Source organism: Monocercomonoides exilis (genome assembly GCF_001643675.1).
Source record: "Monocercomonoides exilis strain PA203 chromosome Unknown scaffold15-1837935, whole genome shotgun sequence".
NCBI classification, from domain to species: Eukaryota; Preaxostyla; order Oxymonadida; family Polymastigidae; genus Monocercomonoides; species Monocercomonoides exilis.
Window position 1 is genome coordinate 309,458 of NW_027150560.1, and position 18,622 is coordinate 328,079.

The window sequence follows — 18,622 nt, forward strand, 5'->3', positions numbered from 1 at the left end:
CCCAATCTGAGTCATTCTTAGGCGGGCTTTTTTTCGAATTCCTTCTGTCTAAAGAGGAGTGTGATGCACCATGTTGAGGAAAAATGTGTCTCTATTTTCGCAAGTTATCCTAACTCTGCACCAAAGTGATTTAACGGCTCTTCCTAGGAAAACCTTTTCGCCCACGCAATCCAAAATTGGAACTGTTTGATATGAGGGTGTTTGTGATGTTTTCAAATATGTGAATAGATGGATGGAGTCCTCTTGAAGAACTGACTGGTTCATTGATATTTTTTACAACTCGCGGAAGCGGCATGTTGTGAAAATGATTAGCAGAATAATGCATTTGACGGTCAAATCAAAAAACGATAATTCCTCATTTGGAGGCATTCAACTGTGATAGTCAAATACAATTGAAGGAGACCACATAGATGTAGAAGGGTTCCTTGGGGTGTGCGATTGATGAAACGAGCGGAATAATGTCTCTTTCGAAGGGACTTGTCCAAGGTTTTCTTTCTTTATGATTTTGGTCAATTGTAAGACAGCGGATCTTGTGGAACAGAGCATGTGAATGGCAAACCTTTGTCTCTCAACTTTACGAAAATGTTAGCACAAATCTGTTTCCAATCGCTGAATTCCTTCGAAAAGTCTCCAAATCCCTCTTCCTCCAACTCCTGTGAAAAATGCGCATACCAGAAGGTTTGTGAAGACCAGGTTGTGGAAGTTACACAGTTACCAGACTCGAAGATAATGAGATCGGAAACATTGAACATTTTCAGTCCTCTCGTCCACAATTCCTCCCCGATATCCATAACAAATGTCGTCTCCCCGCAATGGAACCTCCTGGAAGGAGAGATGCTCTTGTTCTCTTTAAGCTTTATCCTGCTTGAAGAACGATTTGTGAATTCTTCCAATATGCAAAGCGTTTCATCATTCTTTTCAACAGAGGTGTCCAGATTTGATCTCTCCAGGCAGGAATTAGAATAACTGCTCTTGCTCTCTTTCTCCAAATCTTCCTCAGACTCGGAAGAATAAGCGGAATGGGAAGATGAACAAAAGTCACTTCGTATTTCCATCTTTCCACCAATACTTCCTTTGAGAAGGGACTTCCTGGTCCAAACCATATTTTTGCTTTGTTGTTTCCTTGACTTTCGAATTCATCCTGCTCTATTTCGACATTCAACTGCTTCTGAAGCTCCTCCATTCCCTTCCGTGTGATCTGGTAATCTCCTGATCTTTCTTGTCTTGAAAAGAAATCTGCTGCACTGTTCAAAACGCCTGGAAGATGAATCGCTTTCACATTGATCCCCTTCTGGAGAATTGCTTGTCTGATCTTTCTTATGATGCAGATTAAGTTTCTTCTTGCAGCCCAGCGGTTTATGTTGAAGACAATGCTTGAGTTGTCCGATCAAAGAAGCAAATTCTTCATCTTGAATTTCTTGATATAGGCTCGAAATGGTTGAGACAAATGAGAACTGTCAGTGTTTCCTTGAAATATGAACTTTTGGAAATGAATCTTCGATTGAGAGGCTGATGATAATGGAAACATGTTCAGTTGACTTCAAAGATGGCTCCACAGGCACGAGGAGCTGCATCTGTTGTTAATATCGCATCTGGAACTGAGTAAATTTCCAAATCTCTTTTTTCTTCCTTCTTCAAGCATGATTCACAGTATGAGATTTGCTTGAAAACTCTTTAATTCATTGCGAATTCTCTATCCCATCCATTTTTTCGAACAGTCCTGTTGAGCAGAGCGTATAATCTGCTCATTTGAAGCCCTTCTTCTTTGCACACAAATCGCACTGCACTTATTGAACTGATGAATGAGGCATAGTCTCTTGTTTTCACTTTCGCTCCAATTTTTGCCTTTGTCATCCACCGCTTGCACTCCTTGTTCAATGCCTTCCTTCTGTTCCTTTCTAATGCCACTGTCATCTTTGTTGTTCTCCAAGTCCAACCCAAGAAGTTGAAGACTTGTCTCGGAGTTACACTGCTTTTTTCCCCACTGATAATAAGACCAAGCTCTGGAAAACCATTTTATCACTTTGTTTGTCACTTCTGCTAGACAAATAGGATCTTGATGTATAAGGATAACATCGTCCAAGAACGCCATGCAATTTTCATCCCATTGATTTCTGACACCTTGCAATTCCTTTCTCATCAGTCGTGTGAAGATTCGTGGAGCATTCTTGTTTCCTAAGGGAATTCCCGAAAAGCGAATGTTTCTTTGTGAAAGGAGAATGTGAGAAAAGGAACCAACAAATCGTGAACTGAGACGAGGAAAAATTCTTTGGATAAATCCAACGTGGTGGAGAAATCGTTATTCTTGAGTAGTCTTTCGACTGTTCGGTGATCTTCCATTTTGAAATGGATGTTCTTCACAGCGGCATATAATGGATAGCAATCTAGTATTTGTCGGTATCTTCCATCTTTCTTTGGTTAGAAAAATATATTGCTCAGGCAACGAACCTTCTTTCTGTCTATTTTTGATATGACGCCTATTGCTAAAGCTTCTTTTATCCAAGCGGAACAGGATAACTCCTCCTTCAAAACTCAAAAAAAGCACTTGTTCATTTGCACTTCTCTCATCAGTCTGTCCTTTGCCTGTTTTCCCTTCCAGACCTGGCATATTCCATCTGATATTGCATTTGTCACACCTAACTTCTTCTTCTCCGCGGAGAACAAACACGTTCTTCCACTCATTATTGCTTCTTTCCCCAAGCTTTCCTGTGAAAGGTTTCTTTTCGAGGCCCACTGCTGATGACCTGCACGCGAAAAAATCTTGTTCTCGTTATTCTTCTTTTTGGGTGTTGTTTCGGAGTTGAGCGTTTGGCTTCTTGAGAAGGCTTGATGATCTCGAGTTTGTCACAAGAAACAAGAGGATCTTCTGAACCGTCTTTCAGAACGCAGGCTGCTTTGAAACCATATTCAGCCTGAATGCGTGAATGTCTTGCCTCATGCAACGCAGCAATGATCATAAGCGTAGCTTCAGTAAATCCATCAGGTTGCTAAGCTCCATCGTCTTGTAATAGGATCAGCGCTTTTTGGGCATGGAATACATATTGCTCCACTCTCCAACCGCTTGAGTCCAAAACATCCTTTATCCAACTTGAAGATCTTGAATGGGCATGCGTTTGCGATGGGATGAATGGGACAAATGATAAGGATTCATAAGCATTCCTGGTTTCCTGAACGTCTGCGCGATCAAGCTGAAAAATATTGAAAGGAACAGACACAACTTCCCCGAAGAGTTCCGTTGATAAAGTTGCAAGTTTGTTGGTTGACGGGATAACCTGTGACCCGCTGTGACTTTGGCTAGATTGAGTTTGTGAGAAGGGAGATGTTGAGCTGCTCGTGGAGTTGGATTGAGATTGATCAAAACCACCCGTCGATCCGCTCGCAGAGAATATACTGCTTGGTTCAGACACAGATCCAAAATTAGTAGCTTCTATTTCCATTGATCTGTTGAACAACTGAGCCCTTAATATAGAGCTAACTCCAGAAATAAGGAGGTGTTGAAGTTCCTGATTGTTCTCGACAAAAAAATTGTGAAACACTTTATCAAATGATCATATATCAAATCAAGTGAAAAACTTATTAATTGTATCAAATTATCATAATTCAGCAATGGACTACTAATTTCACACAAAGACTTTATTTCGAACATTTCACTCATTTTGTTTCCTTTATTTTTGCCATTATTTAAAAACCATAAAATAAATCAGATTTCTGTTTGTTTGTTAAAATATTATGAAATGAAAAAAATACCATCAAAAAAAAAAAAAAAAAAAAAAAAAAAAAAAAAAAAAAAAAAAATCGTTTTAAAATCTTTTGAATATTTTTCAAAGATAAATAGACAAAAGTCAATATTTTTCAAATCTCTGTTTCAGATTTTTGAGAAAATCTTTGTTGGATGTTTAGAATAACTTTGAAATTAACAAAAAACAAAAAAACACCTCAATTTCGAAATGGATAACAAACAAAAACAAAAAAATAACTACCTTGCAAATAATAGTGTAAAAAAATTTGATTTAAAAGGTCAGTTAGGGCATTGAAACTAATTTGGAATTCTCGCTTGATTGGCACATCAAAACAAATAAAGTGCCAATAAAGGAAAGTGTCCCATTAAAAAGTCCACCCCAATCGCAATCACCTATATCTCAAAAAAATCGTGAAAAATTCAATGTGGTCATCAACAATTTCAACTGCACCAACAAATCTTTGCCTTCCAATGTTGTATTCCTCTCATTCCTTGAGAAGAATGGAATGCTGTACTTCCATTCGGAAGAGTTAATAGATGTGCCAAAACTTGTGTTTATGCAGACAGGATTATGTGGCCCTATGCTGCCAATTGTCTGGACAATTGGATAAATGACCATCCACCTTGGCTGCGCTCCAACTTTAAGTGCAGCCGTTTTAACATATTCTGAAAAATGGAAATCAAATACTCTGTGATTATCCCCCATAATAGATGTGCTACGGAACTGTTTGCTTTCAGTGGAAATAATCAGTTTTCATCACATAAATATTCTTGTTCTGATGATGCTTAACTTTTGTTTCCCTAGGCGTGATCAAAACAACTCCAACTGCTCAAAGAAATAACGAAAGAAACACTGAAAGAAAAAAAATGGTTCTTTTTCTTTTTTTCATGTTACAATTGCTTTGAATAGCTAAAAAGATTCAGGTTGATCGTTAAATCGCAATCTTTTTCTCTTCAAAGCATGTGTTTGCTCAATCAAGCAGAGATGCAACATTCAAAGTTACACATTCTCAAAATCTTTCATCAGAAAATCGCTTCTAAATCCGATTCCAAATCCGATTCTATCCATCAATCATTCCTCATAATTGCATGCATCGTTTCTTATCTTTTATTTTTATTTTTATTTTTTTTTTTTATTTTTATTTATTTATTTATTTTTTTTCATTCTTCATTGTCTTTTTTCATTCCTTTCAATAACTCACAATACTTGTTTCTCCATCTCCGCTATTCCCGCCTCCATGCTCCTCTGATTCTGTTTCATAGTCCACAGCATCTGACATCGTAATCATTTGCCCTGATTCAGGAAATAGCTGGATGAATACTCGCTTTATGCCTTGCAATGAAGGTCTGCTATTCACGTGATTCGACAGACAATCCCTGAGTATCTCAAACAATCGCGTTTGTCTAACATTATCCAAGATCGGTCTTTCTCCATTCACTATCTTCTGCCCAGCCACCTCTGCCTCATACTCTCCAAACGGGATTTGAAGGGTCAGGCACTCCCACAGCATCATCCCAATCGAGAATGACACCGATTCCTTTGTTGCCCCCATCTTCTTGTTCATCTGCAGCTCTGGCGCCTTCCATCTCAGACATTCTTTTTTGAAGTCATCTTCATCCTCAAACGCTGATGAGGGCAGAGAGTCGCTTTCACTATCATCACTGGCAGATGTCACAACAGTTGATGATGAGATGGAGGATGAATCAGAATCATCTTCTGACAATAAGTCTGAATGCATCACAATGCATATCACCATGTGTTCAGAAAACAACACAATGTGAGGGCTCAAATTGGAAAGAGATTGAAGAGGGTTTTCCATTTCATCAAACGAATGGAGAGCGAGATTTGCCACCCAGAACAACACCTGTGCAGCTGTTTGCTCTCTTTCTTTCAATGTGCCAATCGGCATTTCCTTTGTCTTGTTCAGCCCATGAAGCAGCATGAACAGCGAATCCCTCAAATCCACTATCAACTTCTCATGAGGGGATGAACAGGCCATTGCATCCACCAAGTTCGACATTGATGAGGTGGTTGGGCACAAATCCTCCCCTCGAACAAATGTGGAATCTGAATCAGTTGAACATGTCGAAGAAATTGATGGTGATGGAGTCTGTTTTCTAATTTCCTCTTCTTCAACCTTCTCCAATGCCCATTCTGGGATCTTGTCTGAATCTTTTCCCAAGATGTATTCAGTGGAACCACTCTCAGAAAGAAGATGCTCTGATGACTCAGAGTGCTGCATGTTCGTATCATATATTCTCTTCTTCATCCTCTCCTCATTCTTCTTCTCTGCCTCTCTCTCTGCCCTTCGCCACTGCTCCTCAGGTGACATCTCCATCGTCACCATCTCAATCAGCTTCGGATCCTTTTTCACTGTGTCATTCACAATCTCTCTCAGATCTTCTGCTTCATTCTTTGCCTTCCTCCACCGAACAGCCAGAACAACAGAAACAACAAGAACAATCAAAAGTATTATTGCCATGATAATAACAATCAACAGCCAATACGATTTCCATTCTTTCCCTCCTTCAACAATCCTTTCATCTCCATTAGCCTTGAGCTCACTTCTGTTCTTCACAATGAAAGAATCAGTGGATGATTGCTTGTCAGCATCCCCAAACAGAATGCTCGCTCTCACTTCCACCCCTTCTCCTGCCTCACTTATCATCTCCCTTGCCAATCTCCCTCTAACTTTTGTCTCCGACACATATCCACTCTCATCAAACTCATATTTCTCTATCTGCTTTTCATCACCTATCTGCTTCACAATCATGAATGACAAGTTGCAAGGCAGCAGCAGCTTCCCTTTGAATACAACCTCCATTTCTTCTCCTTTCTCATTTGCTTCCACACTCTCCAATACTGGAATGAAAAATGGTGATGCTCTTTCAGAAACAATCCCTTCAAAGATGCACCCATCATTCAACATCCAAAGTGATGTATTTCTCTCCAATCCATCTCCTCCTTTCAAACTGGAAATGGTCATTGAAGCAGAATCAGAGCAGATGATATTTCGACGAAGCGAAGGATATTTCTCAATGAAAGGATTGTTGTTGCTGAAGTTTCCTGCTTCAATCATCACGGATCCTCCGCTCACTGTTATCCCTCCCTTTGATGAGTTGCAGATTGTTGTATCTTTCATCATCGCAGAACTGCTTAAGAAATCAACAACCGAACTATTCCACTTGCAAAGTTCTTCAAATGCATTATTTCTCTCACTTTCACTTTCTTTTGCAAGAACTCCAACAAATCGACACGAATCCATCAAAACATCCTTCGTATTGTTCATCTCCATCATGCTTCCTTTGCTTAACAGAGAATTACAGGCTGAACAGGAACAGTTGGAAAGAACAATTTGAGCAGAAGTTGAAGAAGCGGAAAGAACAGAAGCTCCTTCTGAATTCCTCGAGCAGTTCTTGAATGAGGAGCTTCCAACCGAAACACTTCCCGAAGCTGAACTGCCAATTGAAAGGATGCAACCTTCAGGCAATTTCACTCCATCTGCATCAATTCCATTCAGCACAACACTTCCACATTGCCCAATCTCAACAACATTTCTTGTTGATTCAATCTGTTCCAGCTTCATATTTGTCATCGAAATCTCATCTCCATTCAGCAGAAATGAAGGTTTCTTGAATGAAAGCATTGATATTGAACAGTTGTCAACATGCAGAATCCCTTTTGCAATGCTCAGCAAGGTCGAGTTGAGAACAACAACAAGTTGATTGATGTTTGACTCTCCAACAGAAGAGAAGTCAACAAATGAAAGAGATAATTGGCCGCTTGCCTCATGGATAACAGAACTGCCTGAATACGAAAGCTATTGATCAAAGTTAAATTTCACACTCTCCATCCGAACTTTCTCTGAGGTTTTGAGAAGACTTCCCTCATTGACATTAATCGTTGAGTTCAGATACACCAAAGCTGTTGAGGGAGACTCAAGTGAGCGGATGATCACATCATGCACATCACATTCCCCATTGATGATCGTCTCCTCTGAGATCAACAGCTGAGAATATGATGAAGGAATGATGTGTTGAACTCCAACATCCAATGAGTGGCATGGAGCATTGAACTCTCCGCATTGCTTGCTGTCTGTGTGATTGCCTGTTGCTGAAGAAACAAATATCGTCTCACTCTGATATTTCACAACCCTCAGCAGAAGATCCTCTTCCCCAACAAACGAGTCTGTTGTGGCACCCCATATTGCACGCTCCTTCACAAACGGTGTTCTGAAATCCAAAAGGAATTGCTCATCAACAATTTGTGTTTCGATTGAATGGCATCTCACATACACATCTCTTCCCCTGAACGCAGAGTTGTCTTTGAATGTGATATTCGACAACACAAAATTCAGAGGCTGTTCAACCACCGAGGTACATTCCAGAAACAGCCACCCGCCTCTTCCTGTGGTGGAGCAGAAGCACTCAGAAATCGTGCAAAATGAGCAGTCAAACTTTCCTCCCTCATTCAACACACAAAACATCCCTCCTCCCTTTCCACACCTCGTTCCGCCACACTTCTTCATCGTTGTGTTTCGAATCACCATTTTCAATGTCTCGTCATCGTTGTCATTCCGGATGACGGGAATATCATCTGTTGTATTTTGGGTGACTTCTTCGAATGAACTCCACTCAATTACAACATCTTGTTCAACTTCATTTTTTCTCTCCCTGAACTCTTTGATATCCTCAATCCGCTTGCTCTATTCAACTCAATATTCTTCATTGTCAAATTTTTAACATTCAGAATCGTTGAAGATAACACAGAAATAACATCCTTTGAAAAGGATAGTGATTGCATTGACACAAATTCCAATACAACCGTCCCTCCATCTGCCTTTATCAACCCAAAATTAGTAATTTGTCCTCTGCTTTCTTCATTTTTTGAGAATGAACAGTCTTTCAGAGTCAACAATCCTTCACTTGATCCAACATGCATCAAATAATTGACTCCACTTGTGAAGGATGATGGAATAACAAAGTCAATCAGTTCGAAATTGGCAATTCCAGAAATCTTCATTGCTGCTCCTTCTGCTCCTTCAAGTGATGAGAGACATTCCAAAGAGCATATGTCTGTATTATTTGAGCTTATTGAAAACCCACTCACATCAACACTCTTCTGAAGAATCCCCTTCCCAATGATGTTAATATTCTTTTCATTTCCTTCAGGCAATCGATCCAATGAATAATCGATTGATAAACAAGGATAATCTGAGAACCCGCAAGTGCAAACATCTTTTCCATCATCTCTGATAAATATCTCTGAGCCAAATGCTCTCCAGAAATAAATCAGTGGAATAGCATTCACTGTATCATTCCCATCAAACCCTCTCATAGAATCCAACGAAATATCTGACAGATGACCAGACACAAATGGAAGAGAGGTGTTTGTGATGCTCTTCGTCAAGTCGGATGATTCAACAAACAGATCATTTCCATATTTCGCAACATTTGGTTTGTCTTCCTCAAAAACAGGTGATGAGATCACAAATGAAGAATCATCATCAATCAGCTTCAGTGCCATCCCTCCTCCAAAGCCAGTTTTTCCTTCTTCAGCTGGTGCTGTGCATCCTGTGAATGTGCACAAAATAACATTCAATTGAGTATTCCCTTTCAACTGAGCATTGATTGCCCCTCCTCTGCTTTCATCAGCCAAAACAGAACATTCATCAAAATCACATTCTTCAATATTTATTTCTCCATTTGAATCTTCATCATTGCTGTTATCGATGCTCACACAGCCTCCACTTCCTGTTCTTCTTTCTATTTTTGTGAAATTGCACTTCGTCATGTTCAGCCATTTGGTACTCATTGAATCGGTATTTGTGCTGCTTCCAGTCAACAAGATCAATGGATTTCCATTCAAAGTGATTGAAGAAGCCGAAAACGATTCAATGGTCAATGTCCCAGACTCAACAGATAAGAATAGAAATGTCAATTCAGATAAAGGATTTTGAAGAGAAAGAGAACATTGAGACAAAGTCAGTTGTGAAGATGAAGAAATAAAAGTTGAATGTGAAAGAGAAGGAGGAATAGAGAAGATAAGTTTTGACAATTTTGTTTCAACACTTGCTGTTATCATCGTTGAATTGGATGTTGAACTTGCATCAGAGACTGTCCAGCCACTTTCATCATCATTTCCTTTGATTTCATGTTTCTGTCCAACAAAAGCCAATTCATCGCTCATCAAAATCATTCCACTCATAACAATCTTCTTTTCTTCTTCTTGTCTTGTCAAACAATGCTTCAGTGTCAGGCAGGGAAACTCGGAAAATCCACAGAGAGAGTGATTGAATGCATCAACATTGCTCACAAATATCTCATCTGGCACAGGAATCAGATAAACACACAAAGGAATCGGAATCGTTTCATCACCATTGTCGTATCCTCTCACCTTATCAAAAGAATCCAAAGAAGCTGTCAGGCATGTTATCTTTCCACTCTTTGCTGTTGACTCCAAGTTGATCGAGTCAACAAAAATGTCACTTCCCCATTTGGCTCTGTTCCCCTCAAATCCTGATGAAATTTGAAACTCTGCATTTGTGTCTCTCACTTTCAGCCCAACCCCTCCTCCTCTCCCTTGGATGGTTGAGGCATAACAGTTTTTCACAACACCTCCATTCATTGTCAATGAACCAACATTCCCCATTTCAACCATCATCCCTCCTCCAAACTCAGAGGCTTCACTCCCACACCTATCAAGTGTGCATCCCTCAAGAGTTATTGAATATGACCCTTCACCCACACTTATCAGCGATGATCCTGCTGTTGTCCTCACAATGTTGTTGAATGTGCAGTTGTTCAGAGTCAACGAAACTGAAGATCCTTGAGAAAATGAGATCACACTTGTGGTGCTGAATGTTTGTGACAATCTCACATCTTTCATCTTCAAACTTCCCCCATCCATCTTCACAAGTGAGTTCTGAATGCTCCTCTCTTCTGAATGATCTGCATCCATCGAAATATTCAATCTCTTCACATCCATCAACCCACTTCCCTGAACCTGAAATAATCTGCTTTTTCGATTATTTTCAACTGACGAATTGTGAATCACAAACAGATCACTCACACTCAACTCCCCTGTTCCAACACAAAACAGACTCATTCCACTTGCCTCAAATTTTGTTTCAATGGCTGAGCCAGCTGGCGAAACTCCATTCACAGAGATCGTTTTCTCCCCAATATCAACTCCTTTGCCTTCCACAACTGTTCCACTCAGCACCTTGATTTCCTCCACGAACCCCACAATCATCTGGGAAAGGCAATGGCTGATTGTGTGGCATGCACAGCTTTCATTCAATCCACAGCTGAATGTGTCCTTTGCATTTGTTTGATTTTGAACCGAAGCAACAAATCTGCATTTTCCTCCATTGTTAGGCAGCCATTCACTTTTGTCTCCTCCTGCATAATATCTCACTCCTTCTACTCGCGTTGAATAGCACCAAACAACTTGAGAATCTATGGAGTTATCTGCAATATAAACATCATTTCCTTGAGGAGCACTATTGTTGTGGAAAAAGCAAAACCACAAAAGATTTCCGTAATATTCTTTTATTTGAATACTAACAGCACCTCCATGATAAGCTGAATAGCATCCTTGAAACAGGCAATTTCTTGTGACCACTTTATCAATAAAAAACCAGTTAATAAAAGCTCCTCCATCTGTGCTCTTTGGATTGTTCCCGCTGCAATTTATAAATGAACAATCCAAAATGCAATCTTTTGTTTTGTTTGCTTTCGATTTCCAAATTCCAAGCCCACCTCCATCATCTCTCGACCATCCATCTTTGAAAAAGCAATTTTCAAAAAATACTTGAATTGACAACCTATCCATTTCTGCTCCTGCTCCTCCCAGTGTTGTTGATGCAACGCAATAGCACTCAATAAATGTGGAATGTTTCACTGTGCATTCAGCAAAATTGTCTGCAAATATTCCTCCACCTCTTGTTGATGTTGCGTTGCATTTTACAAACGAGGAATTTTCAACTGTTAATGTGGCATTTGGATTGTCATGCACATACAACCCTCCGCCACATGGAGCAGAGCATTCATTCCATTCAACATTCGTGAAATTCTGAGATTGGGTTGTATCCAAATGCGCATTATTTCTTTTTTTCCAATCCACCCTTTCGTTGCGAACGAATGTGCAATTGTTGCAAGAAAATGCAATGGATCCTTCTGTTCCACTCACAATCCCTCTCTCCAGCACATTCATCGATCTTTCAATTTGACAATCTTCCATTGAACTCGTTTTCATCATAGATTCTTTTCCAATTGGCATTTCATCTGTCTCCATGAATTTCATTGTGATATTCGAAAAAGCACTGTTTTTGATTCCTTCAAATGACCCTTCTCCATTTCTCAAAATGCTTCCACCCCCACAAAACACTATGTTCTTCCACTCACTGTTTCTCACAAGCAACGATGAATCTTCTTCTTCCATCTTCACAAGACTCTTCATCATCAAATCACAATTGTTATTTCCTTTTTCGATGTTCAAAGTGGTGTTCATCATTTCGCATGTTCCTTCATTGAAGATAAATTGTTCATTGAAACCTCTTTTTCTCATCAACATGCAGTCATCAAGGCCCAGGAATGACTTTGCTCCAACATCAAATGCTGCACCATCATCTGCATTTTTCAACATTATTTCCTTCAATTCGACTGAGGAATTGTGCATTTCGCAGAACAGTCGAACAACACTTCCCTGCTCCAAAATATGACTTTCTGACTGAGCAGGAATATGATAAATGAGATGTTCATTCCGTTGTGCATCATTTCTTTCTGTGCCACAAAATGTGAAACACAAACACTCAGCCAAAACAAAAAGAATCATTATCATGAGAATTATTATGGGTCATAATTAACCATATTTCATAAAATTTATAATAATTTTGAACACCTTTCAATTTTAATTCTTCCTGTTAACCTTTCATTTGTTAAATTGATGGTCATTCCAATTATTCTATCAAGAGATAATTTTATCATTTAGCTGTAAAAGATTGAATTTTTCTTTTTCTCCACTATTGAATCGCTTTAATTTTGTTTTATTCTGTGTGAATGTGGAATGTTAACATCTTGAGGTCATTACCAACAATGTATTCTTCAAGGGGAAATTACCTATCCATGAAAAGAAGAATAACAATTAAAAAAGATATTTTTATGAGAAATATTTGAAAATTGAAATTGGAATAAAAAAAGAACTATATTTTCACAAACTTTAAATGTTCTGAGAGAGGCGTTGATTCGTTTGATAAGTGCATTCAATTTCCATCAATAATTCTTTCATTTCAAAACTGTTCTTGTTTCGAAAATTTCATTTCGAATTTCTTTAAAAGTTATTTTTTCCTCTTTTCTCTCTTCCTTTTCTTTCATTTTTTCATTCTCTATTTCTAAATCTTCATTTTTTCTTCTGAGTTGTTTTGTGGAGTCAATTTTTCTCTTCTCACTTTTTTCCATCTTTCTTTTGTCGCTCACATTTCATCTTCAAAGCATTCAGTATTTCCTAAAATAACTTCCGAATCATCAATGGTCTTCCTCCAAGCGCAGCGCTAATCTTTCATTTTTATGACTTTTCTTCTTCCAATCCTCCTTCATGATTCTTTGTTTATGATTGTTTTGCTATATCCTGGAAAACATCTCATTTCGAGCTTTCGTTTCTTTTTTCGCAAAATAGTCATCGTTCATCAATGAATCTTTCGGTAAATAAAGATTGTCCAACAGCATTGACTCAAATTCTTCATCACTTTTCCTGAAAGTCAAATATCCTTTGGTTTGAAAATCAATAACTTCAAGGCTTTTCATCAAAAACGATGGAAAGATGAATCAATGAAACAATAAAGAAAATGATAAAATACCTTCAATTTTGTTGGTGAGTCCATTGTTGCCAAAGGATAATTTCCTTTTCATTCTGTTTTTAAGTCAAAGGCATCATTTGTCATTGCATCCCCTTTTTGCAAGCGAACTTTTTCCATGGATGCAAATCATCATTGAAAAGACACTTGAGTCAGAAAATTTATCTGTTTAATCTCCAAAGCGCTTTGGGTCTTTCTCAACAAACGTTGTTTGTTCAAAAAACTCTATAAAACTGAACTGCTAATATTTCAGATAAAAATTGAGCCTCTATTAGAAATCAAAAAGGAATATTAAATTCAAAATAAATAAAGACTTTAAAGTCTTTCATGCCTCAAAATCATCCATTTTCTGCTGATAAAATATATCCGGCAAAGACAAAATAAAACTCTTTAGCATTCAAAGAAGAGCATGCCTAAAATATTTATTTGCGTTATAGAAGCATTTAAACGTTCATCTGAGTCATAAGACCAGAAAAAAATAGAAAATATAAAATGCAGGAATAGAAGTTTTATTATGGTCTTCAAATGTTTTTTAATTTTTTTTTGAATGTTTAAAATTTCAGAGAAACATCAATGCAAATATAAAAAATGAAAATTTGTATGTCGAAAATAAATTCAATCTTTTTTTAATTAGGGTCATGTTTTAATTAGATCCTTATTTTTTTTATTCGATCCTTTCTTTTTGAAATCAATTATTTTGCCACCCACATTTCGATTTATTAATAGTATTTTTGGTATATAAGAAAAATATTTGCAACTGAATAAATACATTAAAATGCATAACCTGTTTCTTTTGGGGAGGGAAATGGAGGGGGTTAAAAGCCTCCCGTTGAAATTCTATCAGTTACAGGTTGGTTCCAATGAATTAAATTCAAAAAAAATATGAATTTAATATGCAAAAAATAAAATTTCAATGAAAAAAGAAATATATTATTGTCAAATAAATAAATTGGCTTAATGATCGTTACCAAAATAATAAAAAATGAAAAAGGAAGTTGCAAGGAAATCTACTGCGAGTCAGCTGAAGCTGTGGGAGGAAATGCTGTCCCTCAAATACAGACAATTTCGGAATCCACTGGAGCGAATAAAACATATTGTTAACGATGGAGCTGTGCGTATGGTATATGCTCACAACAGGAAAAAATTTTTCAAAATTCGAATCAAGCGTATGGTGAAGGCTGTTCGGCAAGGCAGATAGGTTTCTTTAATTGGAAGACCAGCTGTGGTCATTGGCGAAAAGGAGCAAACAGTACTGGACATAATTAAAATGAATCACTCTCTTGAGCAAGCTTAACCATCAAGAAAATTCGTGAACTTGTTTGCATTCGTATTCTTTGATATAAATAACAAGATATATATTGGATTGATAAATATTGCAAATGATTTGGACCCAGAAAACATTCCAGATGAGAAAGTTTCTGATTCCGTTGCCCACGATTTCATCAAAAGACATTCCGAGCTGAAGATATCAAAACCGAAAATCGTTGAAACAAGCAGGCTTGCTGTATCATACCAACAAGTTCAAAAGTCCTGGTATGATGTGCTCAATGGATTGCATCAAACAAATAATTACAAAAATGCACTGATTTTCAACGTGGACTAGTCATCACTCAGGGTTCCCTACAGCTCCAATCAGAATGTTGTTCATCAAGCAAATGCAAAACCAGATTTCGTTTTATCTGCTGAGCGAATGGTAAATTCAGCACTGATTGCTGCTGTTAAAGCTGATGGTCAATCATTTCCTTCAGTGATCCTGTGTCCGAATCTCAAATTTCCTGATGACTTAAAGCCTCTTCAGTCTTCTAATCTTCAGATTTGGAAGAACAAATGCTGATGGATGGAATCTTCTACGTTCAGAAAATATGCTCTGACAATTCTTTTCCTTTCGATCAAAGAAATAAGACATCGCTTGTCAATTGACAAATTGCACTGCTTGCTTTTAATCGACACACACGTTTCTCGTGCGGATCCCACAATCTGGCAAGAATTCAAAAAAGAAAATGTGGATGTTGTGACGTTCATCCCTCACTGCACACACATCTGCCAACCACTTGACCGAGGCGTATTTGCAGTCATGAAGTCTGAGATGAGTTCACAGTTCAAATCATTTTATCGTTGTCTTCAGCAGCAAAAAGAATAGTTCTGGTGAAGCTCTTCAACAATCAATTCATTCTGTGCTATCACCTTCTGTCATCAAAAGAGCATTCAAATGCAGCGGCGTGCTGAAAGACTCGTCTGGGCCAGTTCTGATAAAGCTTCCTCAATCATCAACTTATCCTCTTCCTTCACATAAAAATAGATTTGACTTCTACGGTAAATAAATAACAGAATAAAAGCTTTTAAAATGAGTGGGATTATTATTTGAAAAAGAAAAATGAAATGGAAAATGAAAAAGAAAACATTTGGGATAAAGAAAACGAAGTAACTTTTAATTTCACAAAAAAGCTGAAAAGATAATTCGTAATTCGAAAGGATAAAAACAAAGTTGAGAAAGAATCATTTGATGAAAATGAACGAGGAAAGGACAAAAGAAAAGACGTTCGCAAACATGATTCCAGTTTAAAACAAATTTCATTTCCATTCCTTTTCATTCCTTTCGATTTCTTTTTTTGCCACTCAATGATGATATATTGCTGAAACAAAAGTACATCAAATTTGCAGAAAAGTGACGACCAACAAACAACCCCATTTGCTGGAGAAAGATTTTTTATTTCGATTCAAAATAAAAATGACTTTAAACAATTCACAAAAAAATAAATACTAAAATGAAATGGAAAAAATATAAAAGTCACAAGGAAAAGAACTTCATTTTTCATTTTTAGAATTGAATAATATTGCCAAACAGTTGTTTGTTCAGATTAGAAGCAATAATCTCTTTCTCTTTCATCATCATCATCGTCGTCATCATCGTCATCTTCATCATCAATGTCCGGATCAAAAACATAACCGAATTTAAATTCTCGTGCCTTGCATCCTTTCATATGTTTTGTCAAAACCTCTGATTCAAATGTTCGATGACAGTTAGGACATTCAGCAAGACCTCTTAAAAAAAGGAAGATGAAATGACAGAATAGATTCAACACAAAAATTTAATAGCAAATAAAGCTATTCATAAACGGCGCGTCAAACTCTTTGTATGTTTTCATTGCATTTTCCCTCTGTTCATCAATTTCTGCTTGAGTAATCTTCCCGTCTGCCTTTATTTCTTCAATCTCTTTAAGAAGCTCATCCAGGTCTGGTACTGGCCTTCTTGCATATTCTGGTACATGCTTTTGATCATTGCCAAATTGCTCCAAGCATTGCTTTAAATGCCTTTCAATCGACGCAGTTCCATACTCCCTGCAAAAAGTCATAAAATTATTGAATAATTGTAAATTCAAAATGAACAAAGAATAAAAAATTTTTTATACCTTCCACAAATTCCACATATGAAAAATCTGGGCTTAGAAGTCACTTTTTTCTTATTGGATAAAAGTGCATCAACATCAGCATCCTTGGGCTTTTTCGGGCAAACATGAATGTGCTTTACAATTTTGTCAGAGAAAAATCCTCTATTGCAATAAGGACATTTATTCCTATTGTTCATAGCTATCTCATAAGCCTCCTGATAAGAAAAGAAAAATTAGAAAAAATAAAAAGATGCTCAAGTAGTTATTAAGTTAAAAACCAGACATCATTCCAAGCTTTGCATTCTAAAATGCATTAGAAAAATTGAACATATTTTCATAAAAAGAAAATTTCAAAATGGACAGCAAAAAAATAGATTCATTTATAACTTTTTTGATCAGTTAAAGATGTTGGTAGCTCGGCATTTGGTGGATCTGGAACTGGAACTTGAAGTTTGATTGGAAGATGCTTATCGTGACAAAAAAATCAAAAATTCGTTAAAATAGCATAACAAACAATTTTTCAATACCTTTTGTTCGTTATTCCAAGTTTCAGGACAAGCTAAAAAGATATAAATAACGAAAGATATGCATTTTCAGTTAAAAGCAAAATTTTGTGTCTCACAAAAAACACAAACTTCTCATATGTCGTTCAATACTAGCAGATCCATATCCTTGACCACATATATAGCAGTATAGATGGATAATTCGTGAGCTCATAAATCTTTTTAAAAACAATCACAGAACGTTAATTTGACCCACAATTTAATTAATTTATAAAAAATAAAAAATGCCTTTATCTTCCGTTCAAAATGCCGAGGATAGCGCTCGGTCCATTGAAAAAATGAAAATAATTCTTGCTTCGCAAAGTCCTCAGAGAAAAGCACTTCTTGAAGAAGCAGGTTTTCACCCAACAATAATTATATCAAATGTTTGTTCTTGTTTCTTCGATATTGTTAAAGTGGATATTTTAGGCGGATGAAGTCGAACCAAAAGATGGTGATGTAAGTGATGTTGAATCTGCGTGCTGCATTAATGCAGAAAAAAAGGCAAAGAAAATTTTATCTCAAATCAGTAACAATGTTTGAAAAAATAATTTTGAGCTTGTACAAAACTGAAAACAACGCTTTGCATTTTATCGTTAAATAAATTCGGTAGGATGCTGATTTCTTAATTGCAGCGGATTCATTGGTTGTTGTTCCAGGTGTAATGACGGCAGGAAAGCCAAAAACCATCGCACAGGCACATGAAATGTTTCAGATATTTGCAGAAAAAGAAATTCTCGCAATAAGTGGAGTTCATCTCATTGATTTGAAGACAGGCAAAGGAAAAACATTTTTTGAAACAAGTAAAATCGTAATGAATAGTTTATCCTTTGATGAAAGAGATGCATTATTCGAAAGAGTAACTCCCTTAAATAAAGCAGGTGGATTCAGTATTGCGTTGATGCCAGAATTAATTAAAAGCATTGAAGGAAGTCGATCAAACATTGAAGGATTACCAATGGAAAGGATTAAACTTGAAATGCAGAAAATAATAGAAGCCAGACCATAAAACATTTGTAATATGGATGTTTTCACATTTTTTTTACAAACTTTTTTTAATTAAATTCAAAAATAAAAATCACGAGAAAAGATGAT

The 18,622-nt window shown here is 37.1% G+C and overlaps 4 protein-coding genes across 4 annotated transcripts; 2 read left to right on the forward strand and 2 right to left on the reverse strand.

Moving 5' to 3' along the window:
- Positions 1 to 4,929: 4,929 nt before the first annotated feature.
- MONOS_13525fu15717 (uncharacterized protein) lies at positions 4,930 to 12,389 on the reverse strand (the record flags this gene model as incomplete). The annotated part of the gene is made up of 3 exons (XM_067866236.1): positions 4,930 to 7,560; positions 7,636 to 8,445; positions 8,565 to 12,389. 3 exons carry the CDS (start codon positions 12,387 to 12,389, stop codon positions 4,930 to 4,932), a joined length of 7,266 nt encoding a protein of 2,421 aa, XP_067729859.1.
- Positions 12,390 to 14,578: 2,189 nt separating this feature from the next.
- MONOS_13526 (uncharacterized protein) lies at positions 14,579 to 15,430 on the forward strand (the record flags this gene model as incomplete). The annotated part of the gene is made up of 3 exons (XM_067866237.1): positions 14,579 to 14,716; positions 14,948 to 15,129; positions 15,211 to 15,430. 3 exons carry the CDS (start codon positions 14,579 to 14,581, stop codon positions 15,428 to 15,430), a joined length of 540 nt encoding a protein of 179 aa, XP_067729860.1.
- Positions 15,431 to 16,284: 854 nt separating this feature from the next.
- On the reverse strand, positions 16,285 to 17,737 carry MONOS_13527 (putative zinc finger protein). Its single transcript, XM_067866238.1, has 7 exons — positions 17,621 to 17,737; positions 17,513 to 17,544; positions 17,373 to 17,451; positions 17,269 to 17,288; positions 17,007 to 17,200; positions 16,726 to 16,935; positions 16,285 to 16,638 (listed from the first exon to the last, which is right to left on the reverse strand). The coding sequence occupies exons 1-7, from the start codon at positions 17,700 to 17,702 to the stop codon at positions 16,455 to 16,457; spliced, it is 801 nt and encodes a 266-aa protein (XP_067729861.1). The 5' UTR covers positions 17,703 to 17,737; the 3' UTR covers positions 16,285 to 16,454.
- A 5-nt stretch (positions 17,738 to 17,742) lies between these two features.
- Positions 17,743 to 18,615, forward strand: MONOS_18599 (putative septum formation protein Maf). Its single transcript, XM_067871631.1, has 3 exons — positions 17,743 to 17,913; positions 17,957 to 18,064; positions 18,141 to 18,615. Exons 1-3 carry the CDS (start codon positions 17,773 to 17,775, stop codon positions 18,534 to 18,536), a joined length of 645 nt encoding a protein of 214 aa, XP_067729862.1. The 5' UTR covers positions 17,743 to 17,772; the 3' UTR covers positions 18,537 to 18,615.
- Positions 18,616 to 18,622: the final 7 nt, after the last annotated feature.

What these genes read in the sequence shown, in the direction of transcription:
- MONOS_18599 (XM_067871631.1), top strand. Translation starts at nt 17,773, where the DNA reads ATGCCTTTATCTTCCGTTCAAAATGCCGAGGATAGCGCTCGGTCCATT. An exon ending in CAACAATAATTATATCAAAT is followed by an intron (nt 17,914 to 17,956) that starts GTTTGTTCTTGT and finishes TGGATATTTTAG; the next exon opens with GCGGATGAAGTCGAACCAAA. An exon ending in TATCTCAAATCAGTAACAAT is followed by an intron (nt 18,065 to 18,140) that starts GTTTGAAAAAAT and finishes TAAATTCGGTAG; the next exon opens with GATGCTGATTTCTTAATTGC.
- MONOS_13527 (XM_067866238.1), bottom strand. Translation starts at nt 17,702, where the DNA reads ATGAGCTCACGAATTATCCATCTATACTGCTATATATGTGGTCAAGGA. An exon ending in AATGCAAAGCTTGGAATGAT is followed by an intron (nt 17,201 to 17,268) that starts GTCTGGTTTTTA and finishes TTTTCTTATCAG; the next exon opens with GAGGCTTATGAGATAGCTAT. An exon ending in GCAATGAAAACATACAAAGA is followed by an intron (nt 16,639 to 16,725) that starts GTTTGACGCGCC and finishes CCTTTTTTTAAG; the next exon opens with AGGTCTTGCTGAATGTCCTA.